The sequence below is a fragment of the Theropithecus gelada genome, chromosome X, assembly GCF_003255815.1.
Source record: "Theropithecus gelada isolate Dixy chromosome X, Tgel_1.0, whole genome shotgun sequence".
In the NCBI taxonomy this organism is placed as follows: Eukaryota; Metazoa; Chordata; class Mammalia; order Primates; family Cercopithecidae; genus Theropithecus; species Theropithecus gelada.
The window spans coordinates 45,711,284-45,730,595 of NC_037689.1; the positions used below are offsets into that span (position 1 = coordinate 45,711,284).

A 19,312-nucleotide genomic window follows, 5' to 3' on the forward strand; every position below is an offset into this window, starting at 1 on the left:
CTGCAAAAATAAGGAACAAAAACAAGGAAAGTAAATGTTTGGACTATACCCAGCAACTTCAACAGGACTCCCAGATGGTGTGACTCCACAAACAGGCTCAGTTCTATCTGCCAAGTGAGGTAAACCATTAACAGACAATTTAGGAAACTTCTTGGAGCCCTCATAATCACTTTTTGCTTACTTACTCACTCACCAGTCTAACCCATGTCACATGAATCAGCACCTCTAATAGGAGAGGAGACTCATTTCAGCAAGCACAAAGAAAAACAGGCTAATTCACAAGGACTGAAGTTTGTGGAATGGGGGAAGAGAAAAAAGAACCTTTATTAGTTAGTTTCATATATCCTATTTTAAAAGACTGTTCAGAAGAAGGAATAGACATATCTGAAAAAAAAACTACTGGGAATTCCTCCACACTAAGGCAATGAACATGCACTTGTGGATCTATCTCTAGCTACCACAGAGGGGGCTCCTCATCCTCATGGAACCAAACAAAGAAGTCCTTAAGCGGGAGCCAGTGTGGGCTTTGAATAAAACACTCTGCATTGCTTCAAACAGCCAGAAATAGGAAGACAAAGGGTAACTGTACTTAAAGTGCCTTTAAAACAATATTCACTCAAAATTCAACTATATTATCCATAATGCATAAAGCTGTATCAGGAAAATATAGCTCAACAATCAAAGTTATAGGCTTTCAGCATACTGAAAACTCTACAACCCTTGCCCTACATTCCTGCTTCTCCAAGTTTTAGTGAACACCGAAAATAAGTTTAAAAACCTACCACATTAAGAAATTGGCACTGATTAAATTTTCTAACAAAACTGGCACGAGGCCATACAAAAATTAGGAAAAACTCAGCAAAAGTGAAAAATAAATAACTTCCAAATTCTAAAATATATCTTCAGACTAGGATTTTTTTGCCCCTGAAAATATATAAAGTTTCATGCTATATGAACTAACTGTAAAATTCCACTTAAGCATTAGTGGGGAAAATCAACTGATACACTCTAAAAATTCCTTTATTTTAAAGATCTTTTAGTACTTTCTTGTCGTATTAAAAATAAGTCTAAACTTTTCGAAACAGATATCTTTGCTATTGAGATTTATTATATACCTAATAACTTGCATTTATATATCTAATTTTAAATGTACAATACAAACAAACATGAAAGTTCATTTCCTAGCCTCTAAGAAGTCCCAGTCTAGCCTAGAAAGGACATGGGTGTAGAACACATATACATGTAGATTATAAATTAAACCTTTATGTCATAAAAGTCTATAAACATCAACACGCCTCATGGGGTAATCAATTCATTTATCATAAATGTCTGGTACATTATCTACTTTTTTCCTCCACTGTGTCTCTAATCTCCCCATTCTTTTAATGTATCATTTTACCTCTTCTTTCTCCTCTTCCACTGTTAGTTACAACTGTGAGGCTATCTGCATTTTAGAAGTAGATAGAAGAATGCTACAGTGTCCTGAGCAGAATTCATTTCCAAATGAGAAGTGAAATAACCCAAGTTAATTCACTTTTTAGAGTTGTTAAGTCCAGAGTGCTAACCTGTAAGCATAGATCACTTCAGTGGACAAATCTGATACAAGAGGAACAAAAAACACCTTACACTGATACAGTACTTTGTAGTTCACAGTTCTTTTCACGTATCATCTCATTTGAATCTCCCAACAACCCTGTGAGATACAGAGGGACATATCACTATCCCCACAGGATCATGATCAGAGGACGCTGAGAGATTAAGAAATCTCAACGGGCCGGGCGTGGTGGCTCATGCCTGTAATCCCAGCACTCTGGGAGGCCAAGGAGGGCAGATCACTTAAGGTCAGGAGTTCGAGACCAGTCTGGCCAACATGGTGAAACCCCATCTCTAATAAAAATACAAAAACTAGCCAGGCGTGGTGGTGCATGCCTGTAGTCCCAGCTACCTGGGAGGCTGAGGCAGGAGAACGGCTTGAACCCAGGAGTCGGAGGGTGCGGTGAGCCAAGACTGCACCACTGCACTCCAGCCTGGGTGACAGGGCAAGACTCTGGTGCAAAAAAAAAAAAAAAAAAAAAAAAAAGAAATCTCAACAAGGGCGCTCAGCCAGAAACACAACTAGAACCTGAGGCTGAAAAGATCGCATCCAGAGCTACAGAGCAGTTTTTTCTTTGTCTCTGTGATCTACTGTCTAACTTCTTTGAAAGGTAAGAAAGGAAAAAGAAACAACCAATTAATTCTGTACATAAAAAATGTATTTGTGTGAGTAAAAATGTAGTTACTATAATTCCTCAAGAATTCCCTTGAAGATGCTTAAACTGTTAGGGAAAAAAAATCTTTATTATCTTTCCAAATATGTGGCTTTTAAAATAATGTTCAAGTATAAAAGTTACATTACTCTTCCAATTTACAGATGATTTTCCTTTTCCATTTAGCATTGTAATTCTCCCTCAGTTTGTACTAGTAACATACTAGTAACATGGTAAGAAAATTAATTTCAGGAAGACAGGCAATGTAAGTATTACACTAAGCCACAAAGAATGTGTGAGGTAATAACGCCTTATAGCCATGGACATGTTCACTCAGGCTCCTCAGTGTGGTGAGCTCTGAGTACAGGTCACATTACTTGTCCTTGAGGAAGGAAGTGACACAGACCAGTTTTCACTAGGCCACCTTCTTGCCCTGGAGGCTTCAGTTAGCAGCTGACGATTTCCCAATTTCCAGTCCACGTCTGAGGCAGGAAAAGTCCATACCCTTGGGTTCTACGTCAACTGATTTCCCCCTCCCAATGCCCAGATATTTCAACAAGCCCAACCCGCTCAAAACCAAACCGTCACCTCCCCTTCAAACCAAACTCAACCTTCTTCCACTTTCCCACCTCAATGAATAGTTCCCACAGTCAAAAGTCAAAAGCCTGGGCAAAATCCTCAATTTATCCTTCTCCCTCATCTGCCACATCCAACTGACTACCAGTTTTGAAATAAAAAATACTTTTGGAGAGCCCCAAGACTGTGCACTACCGTAACACTATCTTAGCAGCCTCTTACAAGATGCCAACTAAAAGTAACAGCTCACATTTCCTGAGCCCTTACTTTGAGTCAAGCATTGTTCTAAGCTTTGGGTATGAATGAATTTAATCCACGCAATAATTTGAGGTTGGTAAGCATCTCATCCTTGTTTTACAAATGAGGAAGCAGCTACAGAAAACTTTAGTATCTCTCACAAGGAACACAATGAAGCCCAAGGTCTTAACATTGTTCCGAACTCTCTCACACTTCTGTGTCCTTGCATGCGCTTTTCTTCTCTGTTTGGAAGGCCCTTTCAACCTTGTCTGCCTAGCTCCAAAGGTCAGCATAGGCATGTTCTCTATAAAGCCTTCTGATGCCCCCTGCTGTTGCTCTTCCCTTTCTCTAAGCCAGTAGTTCTCAAGGCTGGCTGCTTGCTCCAAAAACTAGATGCCTAATCCTACCCCTAGAGATTTCTGATGTCATTGGTATAGGTTCTAGACTGGGCATTGGGACTTTTAAAAGCTCCCCAGGTGGCTCTAACATGCCAAGGTCAAGGTTGAAACCCACTGCATCGTAATGGACCTTTAATGTCTGTGCTGGTAACTGCATTGTAAGCTTCTGAAATGAAAGTTTCATAATCACCTTGGGGGGCTTTTTCAAAACTAGTGGTTCCTGGACTCCACCTAAAAAGTCAGTCAGAACCATGGGCAGGGGCTTCGAAACTGTCTCCTTGAATAATTCTGATGTGTGGCCAGATTTGGGACCTCTCTCCTAGATAAGAACTGGGTCTTTTCACTTGTACCCACCAGAGTCCAGCATGATGCCCAGCCCATAGTTGGACTAGGATAAAATCTGTATAATGAAGGAAATCTAATAACGTGAATCTGGGTATATGTATCCAATATTCAAACTTCCTGCAGCAGCACAAGGATAAGCTGCTTCCTACAATGGAATGCGAATACTGGGCAGCTTTTCAAATGTGTTTTTTAATCCACCAATGCCCCCTAGTGACCTGAAGATGAATAACTATATCAAAACATTGCAGTATATATTTTAAGTACAGTGTGTACTTAATATGCACATAACTAGTCAGACACATTGTACTTGTACCACCATTGTACTTTTACTACCAACACCTATACTATTAACTCCTTTGCCCTCCAGTTAGAGTTGACCCAAGCTGTTAACTCCCAAATCCCGATCAATCCTACCATTTACTCCACCCCCAGTCTGCACAAACATGCAGGAGGAGCGCTCTCAGTAGAGCCCTCAAAGGGTCTGGTCTATCTTTTTGTTCCTTGGTCAGTGCCAGTCCCAAATCCCACCACGTTCATAAAACCATCCATCTTGAAAACACAAGAACCATTCATCTACTGATTTGCCTCCATTCTTGCTATTCAAAGGGGACCAACGAAAACTACAGAACCCGGAGCTAGTCAAAAAATGGAGAATCTGGCCTGGTGCGGTGGCTCACGTCTGTAATCCCAGCATGGTGGGAGGCCGAGGCAGGCAGATCACAAGGTCAGGAGTTTGAGATCAGCCTGGCCAGCATGGTGAAACCTCGTCTCTACTAAAAATACAAAAAATTAGCCAGACATGATGGCGTGTGCCTGTCAATCCCAGCTACTCAGGAGGTTGAGGCAGGAGAATTGCTTGAACCGGGAGGCAGAGGTTGCAGTGAGCAGAAACTGCACCACTGCACTCCCGCCTGGGTGATAGAGCGAGATTCTATCTCGGAAAAAAAAAAAAGGAGAATCTGAGGCCACATCCCAGACCTACTGAATTGGAATCCATTTTAACAAGAGTCACATGCCCGTTAAAGTTTGACAAGCACTGGTTCTCAACTACTAGACCTAACATCACCATTTTATGACAAATATTTTGTGACACTCTTTTGGTATCCTGAAATAAAATTCATCACTAAGTTACATGCGTAAGTCCAAAATGTAAATCAGTATAGTATGATGGTAGCATAAAGGTGAATAAAAAGGAAAGATTTATGTGAATTATATTTCAGTATGTAAATGTTCAACACAACTAAAGACATAAAAAACAACCCCATTTTCAGCTATAATTTTTGTAAAGTTTAAAAAAAAAAAAAAAAAGAGGGCTGGGCACAGTGGCTTACGCCTGTAATCCCAGCACTTTGGGAGGCTGAGGCGGGCGGATCATGAGGTCAGGAGATCGAGACCATCCTGGCTAACACAGTGAAACCCCATCTGTACTAAAAATACAAAAAATTAGCCAGGCGTGGTGGCGGACGCCTATAGTCCCAGCTACTCGGGAAGCTGAGGCAGGAGAATGGCGTGAACCCGGGATGTGGAGGTTGCAGTGAGCCAAGATCGCACCACTGCACTCCAGCCTAGGCAACAGAGCGAGACTCCGTCTCAAAAAAAAAAAAAGAACAATCCCACAAGTTTCCAAAATGTACCATTCTGTATAGTCGTACCATTCTACAGAGAACCACTGGTCTACAATCCCTCGCACCTTTCTTTTCCTTCCATCTGTCGGGTGGGAATCTCTCTTCCTTGCAAAGCTGAGGTATTCTCTCTAGAATCTTGACTGAACATATCCTTCTAGTTACCAAATTCTCTCTCCTTTCCTTGACAGTCAAGCTTATCAACCACCATAGTGTCCATTTACTCAGCCCTCAGTCACCAACCCAGGTTAATCTACCCTTCACTTCAATCAATAAACCTAAAGTTTAAGGATCATGAAAGCTTTCCAAAGTGCCCAAACGAACACACCTCATGATATCTAACTAACTCATATCTCATCTAGCTTATATCTCCGTCATGGACATTGTTGGTTGCATATCCAATCTCTATTCTCCCTCTTCCTTCCTAAAAGAACTCCATTGTGTTCATGAATGCATTCCTCTCCCCTGTGATTAAGTGATACCACCCTGGGTTGATCCTGTTTAGTCTAAGCCAATAAGATCATGTCATTCCTCTGACAACTGTTATAGGGTCAGACAACTGACCTAAGTTGGTCCAATCAGACTGAAGGACCAATTGTGGGAGTTTTTTCTCTCTCCTCCTCTTGCTCTAGAGAATGAGAAAGTGTGTATGCTACTGATAGTCATTTTGCAACCCTAAAGGAAACCAACCTGACTGTGGAAAGCCAAGAAGAGATGGGTCCTTGATGACACTGTTGACCAACCGAATCAGAGCCTGGAATCCATTCTTCCTCTGGACTTTGTGAGAGAATTTTCCTTACTATTTAAGCAATTGGGTTTTCCCAGCTGAAAGTATCCTAATATAGCCATTTCTCCTTGAAACTTTTCCCTCTCGATTTTCTAAACATCACTCTTTTCTGCTCCTACTGCTACTTCTCAAGTCTGGCCTCCCCCTTTCCTCTGCCTACTCCTTATATTTTGGTGTCCTCCAAGGTTTGTTGTGATCTTTCTACTTTTCTACCCAAAGTGCACGTTCACCTGAAATAATCTCAGTTCAGTCAGGCGCGGTGGGTCACACCTGTAATTCCAACACTTTGGGAGGCTGAGGCGGGCGAATCACGAGATCAGGAGTTTGGCGATCGAGACCAGCCTGGCCAACATGGTGAAACCCCATCTTTACTAAAAATGCAAAAAAATTAGCTGGGTGTGGTGGCAGGCGCCTGTAATCCTAGCTACTGGGGAGGCTGAGACAGGAGAATCACTTGAACCCGGGAGGCGGAGGTTGCAGTGAGCCGAGATCGCACCACTGCACTCCAGCCCGGGCAACAGGGCCAGACTCTGTCTGAAAAAAATAATGGTAACAATAATAATCATCTCAGCTCACTGTATCTTTCCCTTGACACATCAAAACTGAGTTTCCAGCACTTCCCCCAATGGAATACCACTGATGTTCCCCCGCTCATTTACCTGAAGAACTCCCACCTGTCTCAAAACTAAATTTAAGTGTCCCGTCTGTGAAGCCTTCTCTGAAGTCCCCAGGGGTTCTTTACCTTTTGTTGTGCCATGGACCTCTTTGGCCGTCGGTGAGACCTATAGACCCCTTCTCAAAATGATGCCTCTAATTGCATACAAAAAAGTGCCAACTATATTGAAATAATCTTATTTTTTAAACACAAATATCTGATATAAACAGTATGTGCTTCTTTACTAGCCCACTAAACAAAAAGATCTAGCAGTGAGTCTTATTAACTACCATAGTTCTGAAGTAGTAATGAGCATAAATGATATTTTGAGATCTGCAACAACTGTAATGTGATATGAAAATGTCTGTGACTTGTGCTGATACTGTGACTTCCACTGGTAACAGGTACTGCTAATACTACTGTGGTTTGTTAAGGTAGGAGCTTGTAAAATGAATGGCCCCAGTGAAGTGCACCAACTCATGTCTATGACCTTGTGTAGTTCCCCACTGTATCAACTCTGGACTTGGCTGCGTGACTTGTTTTGACATCAGCAAACATGATGCTGTGTTTGTGCCTTGGGACTTGCCCTCTTGGAAGTCAGTAACCAAGTGAGGAAGTCCAAGCTAGGCACACGGAGGGGCACCAAGCCCCCAGACATGCGAGTGAGGCCAACTTTCAGTCAAGCCACCAGCAGAACTACCCAGCCAATCCATAGATTTTGAGAAACAATTCTTGTTTTAAGGCACTGGTTTGCAGTGATTTGTTACCCAACAATAGATAATTGAAACATTACCCATAACTAAAGGAAGTGCTCAATTCCAATTGGAGATTGCTAAAAATAGTTATATTTTTTCCCCATCAGAGTTCAGGGACCCCCTGAAATTTATGTGCAGGTCCTTTGAGGAGCTGAGGGCCCCAGGTTAGGAACCGCTGGTTAAGCCAAGTGCATCCTGCTCTCCTTTTCACTACCTTACTACAGTGTTGGTACACATATAGTTAAACTGGCCACAGCATATCTTTCCTTGTTGTAACCCTGAAATGGAGCTGAGCTCCTAGCACATAACAGGTGTTTAATACACAAATTTATCAAATGAATGTTGATTATAGGATCTGTCTTCCTGACTAAACTGTGAGCTGCCTGAAAACAGAGTAAGAGCAAATACTAGGCCTTTTCCAAGTGCTTTACACATACCAACTTACTTACTCCTTATAACAACCCTATGAGGTAGATGTTATTACACCAATTTCACCAAAAAAGAAGATAGGCACAGAGAAGGTAAGTGACTTGCCCAAGGTCACACAGCTAGAAAGTGGCAATGCCAGGACTAGAAGGCAGAATGCATGTTCTGATTTTACAGCCTTTATTAACGTACCCAAAGCACATTGCAGAGCTCAACAAAACTTTTAAATGAATACTACAATTCTGAGATTTCATTAGCACTATTTTATGGGTACTATGCTTCTTGAAGACTCAATTTTGTAGATTAATTTCTGGTAGCCTGTGATTTTTTATGACAAAATACATATAATTTGCTTTTTAAAAAGTAGAATAATGGCTTTATACTACAGTGCAGATTTTCGAAATTAAGTCTTCATTGTAAAAGTCTATTTTTTTCCCAAAGGACACGAGTTCACAAAACGCAGGGAAGGGGGTCCACTGGTCCGTATTAAATAATGTTCCCTGGGGAGTGGAGCAAAGCTCCAGCTTTCGTCGTCACCCAGCCATCCCACCCCAGCCTCCCCCATACCCTGCACAGCTTCTCCTAAAATGACCCTCCCCCATCCACACATCAGGTTCTGAAACCTGACCCTGCCAGGCAACTAAAGCCGCGAACCCCGCAGTGCCGAGCTGGCCTCCCCCTACCCACGATCCCAAGAGGGCACCAGCCGAAGGGATGGGTACTTTGGGGGAAGGCACTTTACATTTTCAAAGTGTTTAATTCACGAAAGCACAACCCAAAGGGCCGCCCCCACCCACCCGGGGGTCTCTCGCCTCCGCCCGGCAGCCGCTCATCCACAGTAGACCAGTGAATGAACCGCGGGGCTGGGACGCAGCCGGCCCAGTGGCGGGAAAAGCCTCGGGCCTGGCCTGCGGAGAGGCCCCAAGAGAGCGCGGGGAGGGCTCGGGCAGCCGGGAGGGGGCGGTGACAGCTGTGACCCGGCTCCACGCTCTCACCTTGAACATGTCGCTAGCAGCGGTGGCTCCGGCAGGGTCACCCCGGCCTCGGCCACGCCCACTACAGAGAGGTGACTACGGAGGCCCGGTAGGGCCTTGATTTCTCCAACCGCAAGCGGGCCGCGGTGCGGGTAACGGCCGTACTGCAAACTCGGTGCGGCGAAGGCTTAGTTCAATCACCCCGTTCTAGAAGCCGCGTCGCTGAGCTGCAGCGCGTCGCGCCCGGGCGGCGGATGAACGCAAACCCCGCCCTCCAAGAGGCTCCGCCCCTGCGCCGGCGGTTGCTAGGCGGCAAGAAAGCGCCGGCTCTGTGTGGGTGGTACGCGGAGGCGCGAGGAGGGAGGTGCCTGGCGTCGCGCGGCGCTGGGAAACTGTCTTTGCCGCGGCGACCGGGCGCCCAGCGGCGTGGACTGGGATTTCTGTGAGCAGAGGCTGCCGGGAGGGGGCGCTTGGAGGGTCTCGGGCGACTTCGAAAGCCTCGCAGCCGGAAGCCGCCGGTTGGCGGCCTGGATTTATCTTACGAAAGGTTTTAACCGTGGACTGGAGGTTTCTCAGGTTTTAAATTTAAACTAATATGTTGTGTCCTTTAATCGGAAAAGGCTCTGACCTTATTTTTTCCCTTTAAGAAACAAGCGGTAAGCCTCCTCTCTGGGAATCAAATGTTTGTCCCTTAATACTTGTAGAAGTAAATGATAATGGCAATAATTATCTTATTAACAAGAGTAACAAGCACTGATACAGCACTTTGATATGCGCAGTCATGATCTAAGTTCTTTATTCACATTTATCTAATCTTTCCAACGACGGAAGTAGGTGGGCATGATTATTATTCCCAATACATACATGAAGAAACTGAGGCACATAGAAGTAATTTGTACGAGACCACACAGAAAGTGGGAAGCTAGGATCCAAACCCATTAGTCTGCCTTTGAAACCTGTGTTCTAGCCAAAACAATTGTTTCACTGTCTCATAATGAGGATGTATTTCCTATTTCATTCTGTATTTCTGCCCTAATCCTATAAAAAGTGTAAGCCCTATCCGGGCGGGCATCTGGAAAAATTTGGAATTTGTGCAGTGACGTGCCACTGCCCTCCAGCCAAAGACCACTAGGGGCACACCTGTAGTTGAAGAAAATGGGTTTCTCATTGCTCCAAGGAGAACGCACATGTAGGAACACAGTGGCATATTTCAGTAAAAGAGTTAGATTTATTATAGGATTTGGGCTTTGGTTCGGTGATTTTGGGGTACGTTCAAGGAAGCAGGAGCTTTGCTCTGGATCGGGTGTTGTTAGGAAGCAGTGGTAACACCAAGGCCCAGCTGTGACTGCCCGCCAACTCCCAGATGTTAAGGGCTGCTTTTCTCTTTCTTAAGAGGATTGTACATTCCAAGGCATCCCCAAGGAGAAATATTGAATAGACTCAGAAGGCTCTCTGCATCAGCAGTGTAACATCACACATACGTAAAAGTGTGAAACATGTTGATAAATTAGGGCAGAAGGTCTTAATTCATGGGGTGTGCGAACTTGTATGGGGGAAAAAATGACAACTTCATTTTCATTAACCTCTAACTGAACTTTGTTTCTTTCAATTATAGTGTAGACAACAAGCCACAGTAGTATTAGCATTGATGACTTTGTCATCAATGGAAAGCACAGATATTTTCATGTTACATTGCAGTCATGTCAGAGATCTTGAAATATTTACGTTCATTACTGCTTCAAAAATACAGTAGTCATTAGAGCTCATTTAATGCATTAAGACACATTTACTATAATTTTGTTTTTAAAAATATTTTAATGATTTCAGTATAATTGGAACACTTTGTAATCCTATGTATGTTATGCGTTTTTTTTTGTTTTTTGTTTTTTTGAGACGGAGTCTCACTCTGTCGCCCAGGCTGGAGTGCAGTGGCACGATCTCCACTCACTGCAAGCTCCGCCTCCCGGGTTCACGGCATTCTCCTGCCTCAGCCTCCCATGTAGCTGAGACTACAGGCGCCCGCCACCCTGCCCAGCTAGTTTTTGTATTTTTAGTAGAGACGGGGGTTTCACCGTGTTAGCCAGGGTGGTCTCGATCTCCTGACCTCGTGATCCGCCCGTCTCGGCCTCCCAAAGTGCTGGGATTACAGGAGTGAGCCACCGCGCCCGGCCATGTTATGCGTTTTAAAGAGATCTGTCCCTAGGGGGTCCATGGCACCAAAAGAAATGATAACGAGCCCTTGGTTTAGTAACAAAGACCAAGCAGTGACTAAGAATTTGGGAGCTGCATCCAAATTGGAGTATTACTGCATCCAGATTGGATGCTTTAAAGAATAGAAAGTTGGAGGTGGCATCAGAAATTTAGTGTATACCCTCTCACTTTACCAAGGAGGGAACTGAACCACTGAGAGGTTAAGTGACTTGCTCAAAGTCTCACTGCTATTTGATGATAAAACTGGGACAAAACGTTTTTAGACAAACATGTAAAAACTCTCCGCTGTGCTAGGCACTGAGGACTCCATAGTCAACAAGATGCCTCCTGCCCTCAATGAGCTTGTTGGTAGACAGCTGGGGAGTGATGAGATTGAATTATTGAGTTAAAAAGTTAACTCCGGGTGTAGTGTGGAAGATGAATAAGAGGAGAAAAAGACTGGAGCCGGGCGCGGTGGCTCAAGCCTGTAATCCCAGCACTTTGGGAGGCTGAGACGGGCGGATCACAAGGTCAGGAGATCGAGACCATCCTGGCTAACACGGTGAAACCCCGTCTCTACTAAAAAATACAAAAAACTAGCCGGGCGAGGTGGCGGGCGCCTGTGGTCCCAGCTACTCGGGAGGCTGAGGCAGGAGAATGGCGTGAACCCGGGAGGCGGAGCTTGCAGTGAGCTGAGATCCGGCCACTGCACTCCAGCCTGGGCGACAGAGCCAGACTCAGTCTCAAAAAAAAAAAAAAAAAAAAGACTGGAGACAGACCAGTTATAAGGCTGTGGATAGATTTATTTGTCTTTTCCATATACCATATAATATTTTTAGTATACAATGTAAACTGTAAGCAACTTTAAGAGATCCACAATGCCTTCTTTTTTAAAGGATTCAGAATTAGTACAACAATCATAAGGCACTTGAGTCTTGTCCAAACAGTGTAATAGTATAAATTATGACCTCAAAGGCTTAATTTATGTACTTTCAGATTACTTCATTGGAGGGAAAATGAACCGTTCCTCAAATGTACCAGGTAAAGGTATTCTGAAATCAGGTACAAAATCCTTAGGAAAAGTTCGCAGAGTACGTTTTGCAAATGCACCAAATTCAAGATCATTACTATCGTAAGTACCCGTATTTTGCCTTGTGTTATTTTCCACAACTGTACAGTTTCCAAACAGTACTTATCCAGATAATTTCAAATGCTTCTTGTTTTGTAAATCAGAGATTTTGTGTTTTAAAATTACTTTCAAATTGAATAATTATAATTGCATTTTCTAATTTACAAAGCATATTAACACACATCTACTCGATCCTGATACAACCTTGTGAAACAATTTTTATATTTTATAAATGAAGTAGTAGCAACCGGGAGAAGGTAAGTGGCTTGAAGAAAGTTAACAGCTAATAAATGGCATCAGATAGGATTCAAAGGTTTGTCTCCATACTTCAGGCTTTTTCCTTTTTTTTGAGATGGAGTCTCGCTGTGTCGCCCAGGCTGGAGTGCAGTGGTGCGATCTCGGCTCGCTGCAACCTCCATCTGCCGGATTCAAGCAATTCTCCTGCCTCAGCCTCCCGAGTAGCTGAGATTACAGGCGTGCACCACCATGCATGTCAATTTTTATATTTTTAGTAGAGACGGGGTTTCACCATGTTGGCCAGGCTGGTCTCGATCTCCTGGCCTCAGGTGATCCCTCCCGCCTCGGCCTCCCAAAGTGCTGAGATTACAGACGTGAGCCACTGCACCTGGCCTAGCCTTTTCTTCTTTATATCTTGTAGCTTGCATTTTGCCAGCCAATGGGTAGCATTATGCAGGAGTACCTGTCTTTGTACATAGCACTGTAAGGGGTAATGACAGAGTGAGAAGGTATGAAGGAGGAGACCCCTACAACCTGCCAGTGCTGGGATATGACCAAAAGTAGAATAATTCTGACTTGACCTGGATGAGCCTGGTTCAAGCAAAGATCAGAGAAGGAAGTTTCTTTTTCTAGGGCGTAGTCGTCCATCCCCAGAAGAGAACTGGGCCTCCTATAACTTTGACTATTCCCCATTCCATTTTCATAGCACTTGAACTAGTTGTACGTTTCATTTCAGGTCGTGAATGTTTTTGGGAAGTGAGCTTGTCTCCTCACACTTTTTATTTATAATATATATGCCTCTTAATGATACATTTATATTTTATATGCCCTTTGATGATAAAGTTTTAGCCAGGACTTTTTTTTTTAAATCTCAGGGGAAATCTCCTCAAGTATTTCATATCCTCATTCTGAGTAGGTTCTGCAAATGACCACTTCCAATTACCACATCCAAATGTTCCTCATTAGGTCAGTCTTAGAGTGGAGGATGGGGAGGTACAGGAGGAGGAAGCATAAATTGATAGTTCTCTAAGGTTTTAGGAAAATGAAAACTACTTTATAAATATTAACCTCTTTTTTTCTCTCAGAATGCTTAAAGACATTTCAGCTCAAATAATACAGAGGGCTTGGTTATCTCATACAAACAAAATGATATTTCGACTCCTGAAACACGCAATTTGTGCAGCGGTAAGTAGTTTGCTTTTTTTTTTCTCTGATGGATTTAATTATCAAGCCAAAAGATCTATTAATTAAAGATCGAATAGATAACCTTCTTTATCTCTTTTTTTTTTTTTTTTTTTTTGAGACGGAGTCTCGCTCTTTCACCCAGGCTGGAGTGCAGTGGCACAATCTTGGCTCACTGCAACCTCTGCCTCCCGGGTTCAAGTGATTCTCCTGCCTCAGCCTCCTGAGTAGCTGGGATTACCGGCACCTGCCACCACACCCGGCTAATTTTTTGTATTTTTAGTAGAGACGGGATATCACCATGTTAGCCACGATGATCTCGCTCTCCTGACCTTGTGATCTTCCCGCCTCAGCCTCCCAAAATGCTGGGATTACAGGCTTGAGCCACCACACCGGGCCCTTTTTTTATCTCCTATTTGGATCTAATAATATTGCATGGAGTTGTGGAATTGTTTTTTCTGTTATCCCTAAATGAATATTTCTGGATTTTTTGAAATGTGGATGACTATTATTTTTTCTGAAATTAATATACTGCTTGTTTTGTTTTTAAATTTGATTCCTTATTTGAAAATGTGAAACAGTTCTCTTCCAACAATAAAAAACTCCGAATCTGTAAGGTGCAGTGTCTCACACCTGTAATCCCAGCACTTTGGGAGGCCAAGGCAGGGAGGGCCAGGAGTTCAAGACCAGTCTGGCCAACATTGAGAAATGCTTTCTCTTCTAAAATACAAAAAGATAGCCAGGCGTGGTGGCATGCACCTGTAGTCACAGCTACTTGGGAGGCTGAGGCAGGAGAATTGCTTGAACCCAGGAGGCACAAGTTATGGTGAGCTGAGATCATGCCACTACACTCCAGCCTGGGCGGCAGAGTGAGACTCTGTCCCCCCTCAAAAAGCTCTGAATTAAAAGTTCCCTTACCTTTCATCCAGCAATTTTACCTCTTAGAATCTATTCTACAATACATATACAATTGGATTGCAGCATTGTTTGTAACAGCAAAGGAAGTAAACTGTATAATATCTAGTGATAGGATGCTGGTTAAATAAATGTTGCTGCTTTTATAGTGTTAAACTTTGCAGCTTTAACATGATTATGCAATAGAAAGAAAAAGGAAGATAGCTCATCAGTTAAAGAAGCAAGCACCAGACAGTATGAAGAATATGATCCTACTTGAATGAAAAACAAAACCAAAAAAAAAAATGCATATCCCCCCTCCTCCAGAAAGCAACTCTGGCAACCTTAGCAGAGCCTTCCTTGGTATAGTACCAAATATTCTAATAAAACAACCTATAAATCCAGTAGTCTATTACTAGTGATACTCTTTTTTTTTTTTCTTGAGATGAAGTCTCACTCTGTCACCCAGGCTGGAGTGCAGTGGCATGATCTTGGCTCACTGCAACCTCCACCGCCCAGGTTCAAACGATTATCCTGCCTCAGCTTCCCTAATAGCTGGGACTACAGGTGCGTGCCACCATGCCCAGCTAATTTTTTCTTTTTTTGTATTTTTAGTAGAGACAGGGTTTCACCATGTTAGCCAGGCTGGTCTCGAACTCCTGACCTCAGATGATCCACCCGCCTTGGCCTCCCAAAGTGCTGGGATTACAGGCATGAACCACCACACCTGCCCAATTAGTGATACTCTTAAGGGAATTTTAGCAGCTCTGAAAAAAATAATAAAGTCTGAGCAATGTATACACCGTTCATCTGACCCACAAACCTATTTCTGATGTCAGTAAAAGCAGAATACGGCCGGGCACAGTGGCTCACGCCTGTAATCCCAGCATGAGCTGGGATCTTTAGGAGGCCGAGGCGGGTGGATTGCCTGAGGTCAGGAGTTTGAGACCAGTCTGGCCAACATGGTGGAAACCCATCTCTATTAAAAATACAAAAAAATTAGCTGAGCGTGGTGGGGTGTGCCTGTAATCTCAGCTACTCGGGAGGCTGAGGCAGGGGAATTCCTTGAATCAAGGAGGTGGAGGTTGTAGTGAGCCGAGATTGCGCCACTGCACTCTAGCCTGGGTGACAGAACAAGACTCCATCTGAATACTTCAGAGAAAACCCACCCAGGTAAACTCCTGACATTTCAGGTCTATTATCCATTGTCTTCGAATATGGAACTTGTATTTAATTTTATAATGCTGGTTTCATAGTATTTTTAGACTCTTCTGTAACAGAAGGAAATTCTTTTTTATCTGTTATAGTAATGCTTTAAGTTAATACCTTAAATTAATAATGTTTTATCCTTTTAAAAGCTATTTATTTATTTATTTTGAGATAGAGTCTCACTCTGTCACCCAGGCTGGAGTGCAGTGGCATGATCTCGGCTTACTGCAACCTCTACCTCCCAAGTTCAAGCGATTCTCCTGCTTCAGCCTCCAAAGTAGCTTGGACTACAGGCACCCGCCATCACGCCCGGCTAATTTTTGTATTTTTAGTAGAGACGGAGTTTCACCATGTTGGCCAGGTTGGTCTCGAACTCCTGACCTCAGGTGATCCTCCTGCTTTGGCCTCCCAAAGTGCCAGGATTATAGGTGTGAGCCACAGCACCCAGCCTAAAAGCCCTTTAGTGTACATTTTTATGTGATTATCTTAAGCATAAAGGGGTTGTTTGGGATTGTTTGGGGGAAAGAGTTGGGGCTTTAGAGTCAAACAGAACTAAATGAATCCTGGCTTCCCAATTTACTACCTGTATGCCTTTTTATAAATTACAAAAATTCCCTGAGCCTCAACCTTCTCTTCTGTAAAACAGGCATGATAACAGTCTCATAATGGGCCAGGTGCAGTGGCTCACACCTGTAATCCCAGCACTTTGGGAGGCTGAGGTGGGTGGATCACCTGAGGTCAGGAGCTCGAGACCAGCCTGACCAACATGAAGAAACCCCATCTCCATTAAAAAAACAAAATTAACCCGGCATGGTGACACATGCCTGTAATCCCAGCTACTCAGGAGGCTGAGGCAGGAGAATCGCTTGAACCCAGGAGGTGGAGGTTGCAGTGAGCTGAGATCGTGCCATTGCACTCCAGCCTGCTTGGTGGCTCACACCTGTAATTCCAGCACTTTGGGAGGCCAAGGCAGGTGGATCACAAAGTCAGGAGTTTGAGGCCAGCCTGGCCAATATGGTGAAACCCTGTCTCTACTAAAAAAATACAAAATTAGCCAGGCGTGATGGCAGGTGCCTGTAGTCCCAGCTACTCGGGAGGCTGAGGCAGGAGAATTGCTTGAACCTGGGAGGCAGAGGTTGCGGTGGGCGGAGGTTGCGGTGGGCAGAGGTTGCAGTGAGCTGAGATCGCGCCACTGCACTCCAGCCTGGGCGACAGAGTGAGACTCCGTCTGAAAACAAACAATTCTCATAGTGTTGCTGGTGTAAGGATTAAATGAGCTGATGTATATAAGGCACCTAACATAGCATATGGTGCATAAAAGGTACTTAAAAGCTAGTAACTTATTACTATTGTCATCCTCATCTTACAGTGATTCATTCAACAAATACTTGTTAAGCATCTGCTGTGTTCCAGGCACTGTATTAGATGCTAGGAATATAGTGGTAAAGAGAAAAGCCACCATGCCTACCTTCATGAAGTTTACAGTCTAGTAGGAGGCACAAACAAGTTAATAAGTAATTATAATATATTGTGAAAAGTGCTGTCATAGGGAAATAATAGTACCTTTGATCTCAAAGAGGGACAGATACCCAAACTTGGAGGCAAAAATGATTAAGCAACTGGCTTAAGGCTACACAGATGGTAAGTGGAGGTGCCAAAACAAAAACCCACCCCTTCAGAACTCCAAGGCTAGCGTACTGTTCACTTTACCACGTTGCCTCTGTTATAGTCCATAAATTATGTCTGGGTGGGATACTGCTTTCCCTTTACAGTTCTGTCCTCTATTTCAGGAATTCTGTGTGACACATGAAATACTGAAGAAAGTGTCCCCCTTAGAGGCTAAGCTTATTAAGGATCCTACCATGCAGTGTAAAATTAGATTCAGGTAATGTATCTATGCTGATTTATTTCAAGAAGTACTTAGTTAATATGAGGAAATCTTAGATATGGATTTTTTTAATCCTCATAACTTCTCAGAACTTAATTACAAAGTAAATGTGTTATCTTTATTTACATTTGTTATGTGAAGAAACTGAGGCATGACTCTGTGGCTAAAAGTTGCGATGAGAGTAGCTCTCATCTCCCATTCGGTATTCAGTCTTACACAGGTGTGAGAATAGTTGTGAGCACACCAAAGTGTGGGTCTTACCTCCTACGTGATCCATTTAATTACCAGTTCTTTATATGCTCTGACATAGCTTTTACCCTGTACGCAAGAAACTATACGAACTATCTTAAGTATAAGGGGGAAAAGCAACTGAGCCCAAAACCTGATGCCAAATAACTAATTTTTTATCTTTATTTCAGATTTAGAGGTGAAACGTTTCCACCTTTCATCGTGTTTAAAATTTTTCTTCATACTGATGGCCACGGTTACAAGTATTTTAGCGGAAAAAATGTATTAATGCCGTCAAGTGAGGTGACGTTTCATGATGTACATTTTATGTTAATTTAGCTTCTTAACATTTATGTAGTATCTGAATTGCATTCAAATTATACAGAATTAGTTATTTCACCATGAAACAGCCCACCAGGTAGGTAGTGTGTGTGTGTGTGTGTGTGTGTGTGTTTTAAGCACCATGTTTCAAAGTGTCTCCACTTATTACCTAAAAATAAATTTGGAGTGAATTACTTAATTAAGACTCTAGAAAATATCCATCCACTTTTGTATTAAAATTTTGATTTGTTAATAATAGACTAGGCCAGGCACAGTGACTGATGCCTGTAATGCTAGCACTTTGGGAGGCCGAGGTGGGCAGATCACCTGAGGTCAAGAGTTTGAGACCAGCCTGGCCAATGTGGTGAAATCCCGTCTCTACTAAAGATATAAAAATTAGCCAGGTATGGTGGCACATTCCTGTGATCCCAGCTACTCGGGAGGCTGAGGCAGGAGAATTGCTTGAACCCAGAAGGCAGAGGCTACAGTGAGCCAAGATCGTACCACTGCACTCCAGCCTGGGTGACATAGTGAGATTCCATCTCAAAATAAAAAAAAGACTAAAATTGGTGAGGGCTCTTAAATTATGCAGAACATTTAATGCCATTTTATTTGTTTTAATGGAATGTTATTGTTTCTTTGATTCTGGTAGCACATTTAGAAACAAAATTTGCTGGACTATGCTTTTGAAAATGAACTTTCAGCCGGGCGCAGTGGCTCACACCTGTAATCCCAGCACTTTGGGAGGCCAAGGTGGGCAAATCACCTGAGGTCAGGAGTTCGAGACCAGCCTGGCCAACGTGGTGAAACCCTGTCTTTACTAAAAATACAAAAATTAGGCGAGCGTGGTGGTGCATGCCTGTAATCCCAGATACTCGGGAGGCTGAGGCAGGAGAACTGCTTGAACCCAGGAGGCAGAGGTTGTGGTGAGCTGAGATCGCACCACTGCACCCCAGCCTGGGCAACAGAGTGAGACTCTATCTCAAAAAAAAAAAAAAAGAAAAAGAAAAAGA

At 43.2% G+C, this 19,312-nt stretch overlaps 2 protein-coding genes across 5 annotated transcripts in view; one reads left to right on the plus strand and one right to left on the minus strand.

Moving 5' to 3' along the window:
- Nucleotides 1-9,289, minus strand: part of APOO (apolipoprotein O) — an 80,079-nt gene extending 70,790 nt beyond the window's left edge. For all 3 annotated transcript variants that reach the window (XM_025372162.1, XM_025372163.1, XM_025372161.1), the window contains exon 1: nt 9,043-9,289. In XM_025372162.1, the coding sequence (XP_025227947.1) occupies nt 9,043-9,051 (9 nt within the window). In that variant the 5' untranslated portion in view covers nt 9,052-9,289. The remainder of the gene's footprint in view (nt 1-9,042) is intronic.
- Nucleotides 9,150-19,312, plus strand: part of CXHXorf58 (chromosome X CXorf58 homolog) — a 32,718-nt gene continuing 22,555 nt past the window's right edge. For both annotated transcript variants that reach the window (XM_025372159.1, XM_025372160.1), the window contains exons 1-5: nt 9,150-9,677; nt 12,208-12,343; nt 13,663-13,762; nt 17,653-17,747; nt 18,170-18,281. In XM_025372159.1, coding sequence (XP_025227944.1) covers nt 12,228-12,343; nt 13,663-13,762; nt 17,653-17,747; nt 18,170-18,281 — 423 coding nt within the window. In that variant the 5' untranslated portion in view covers nt 9,150-9,677; nt 12,208-12,227. The remainder of the gene's footprint in view (nt 9,678-12,207; nt 12,344-13,662; nt 13,763-17,652; nt 17,748-18,169; nt 18,282-19,312) is intronic.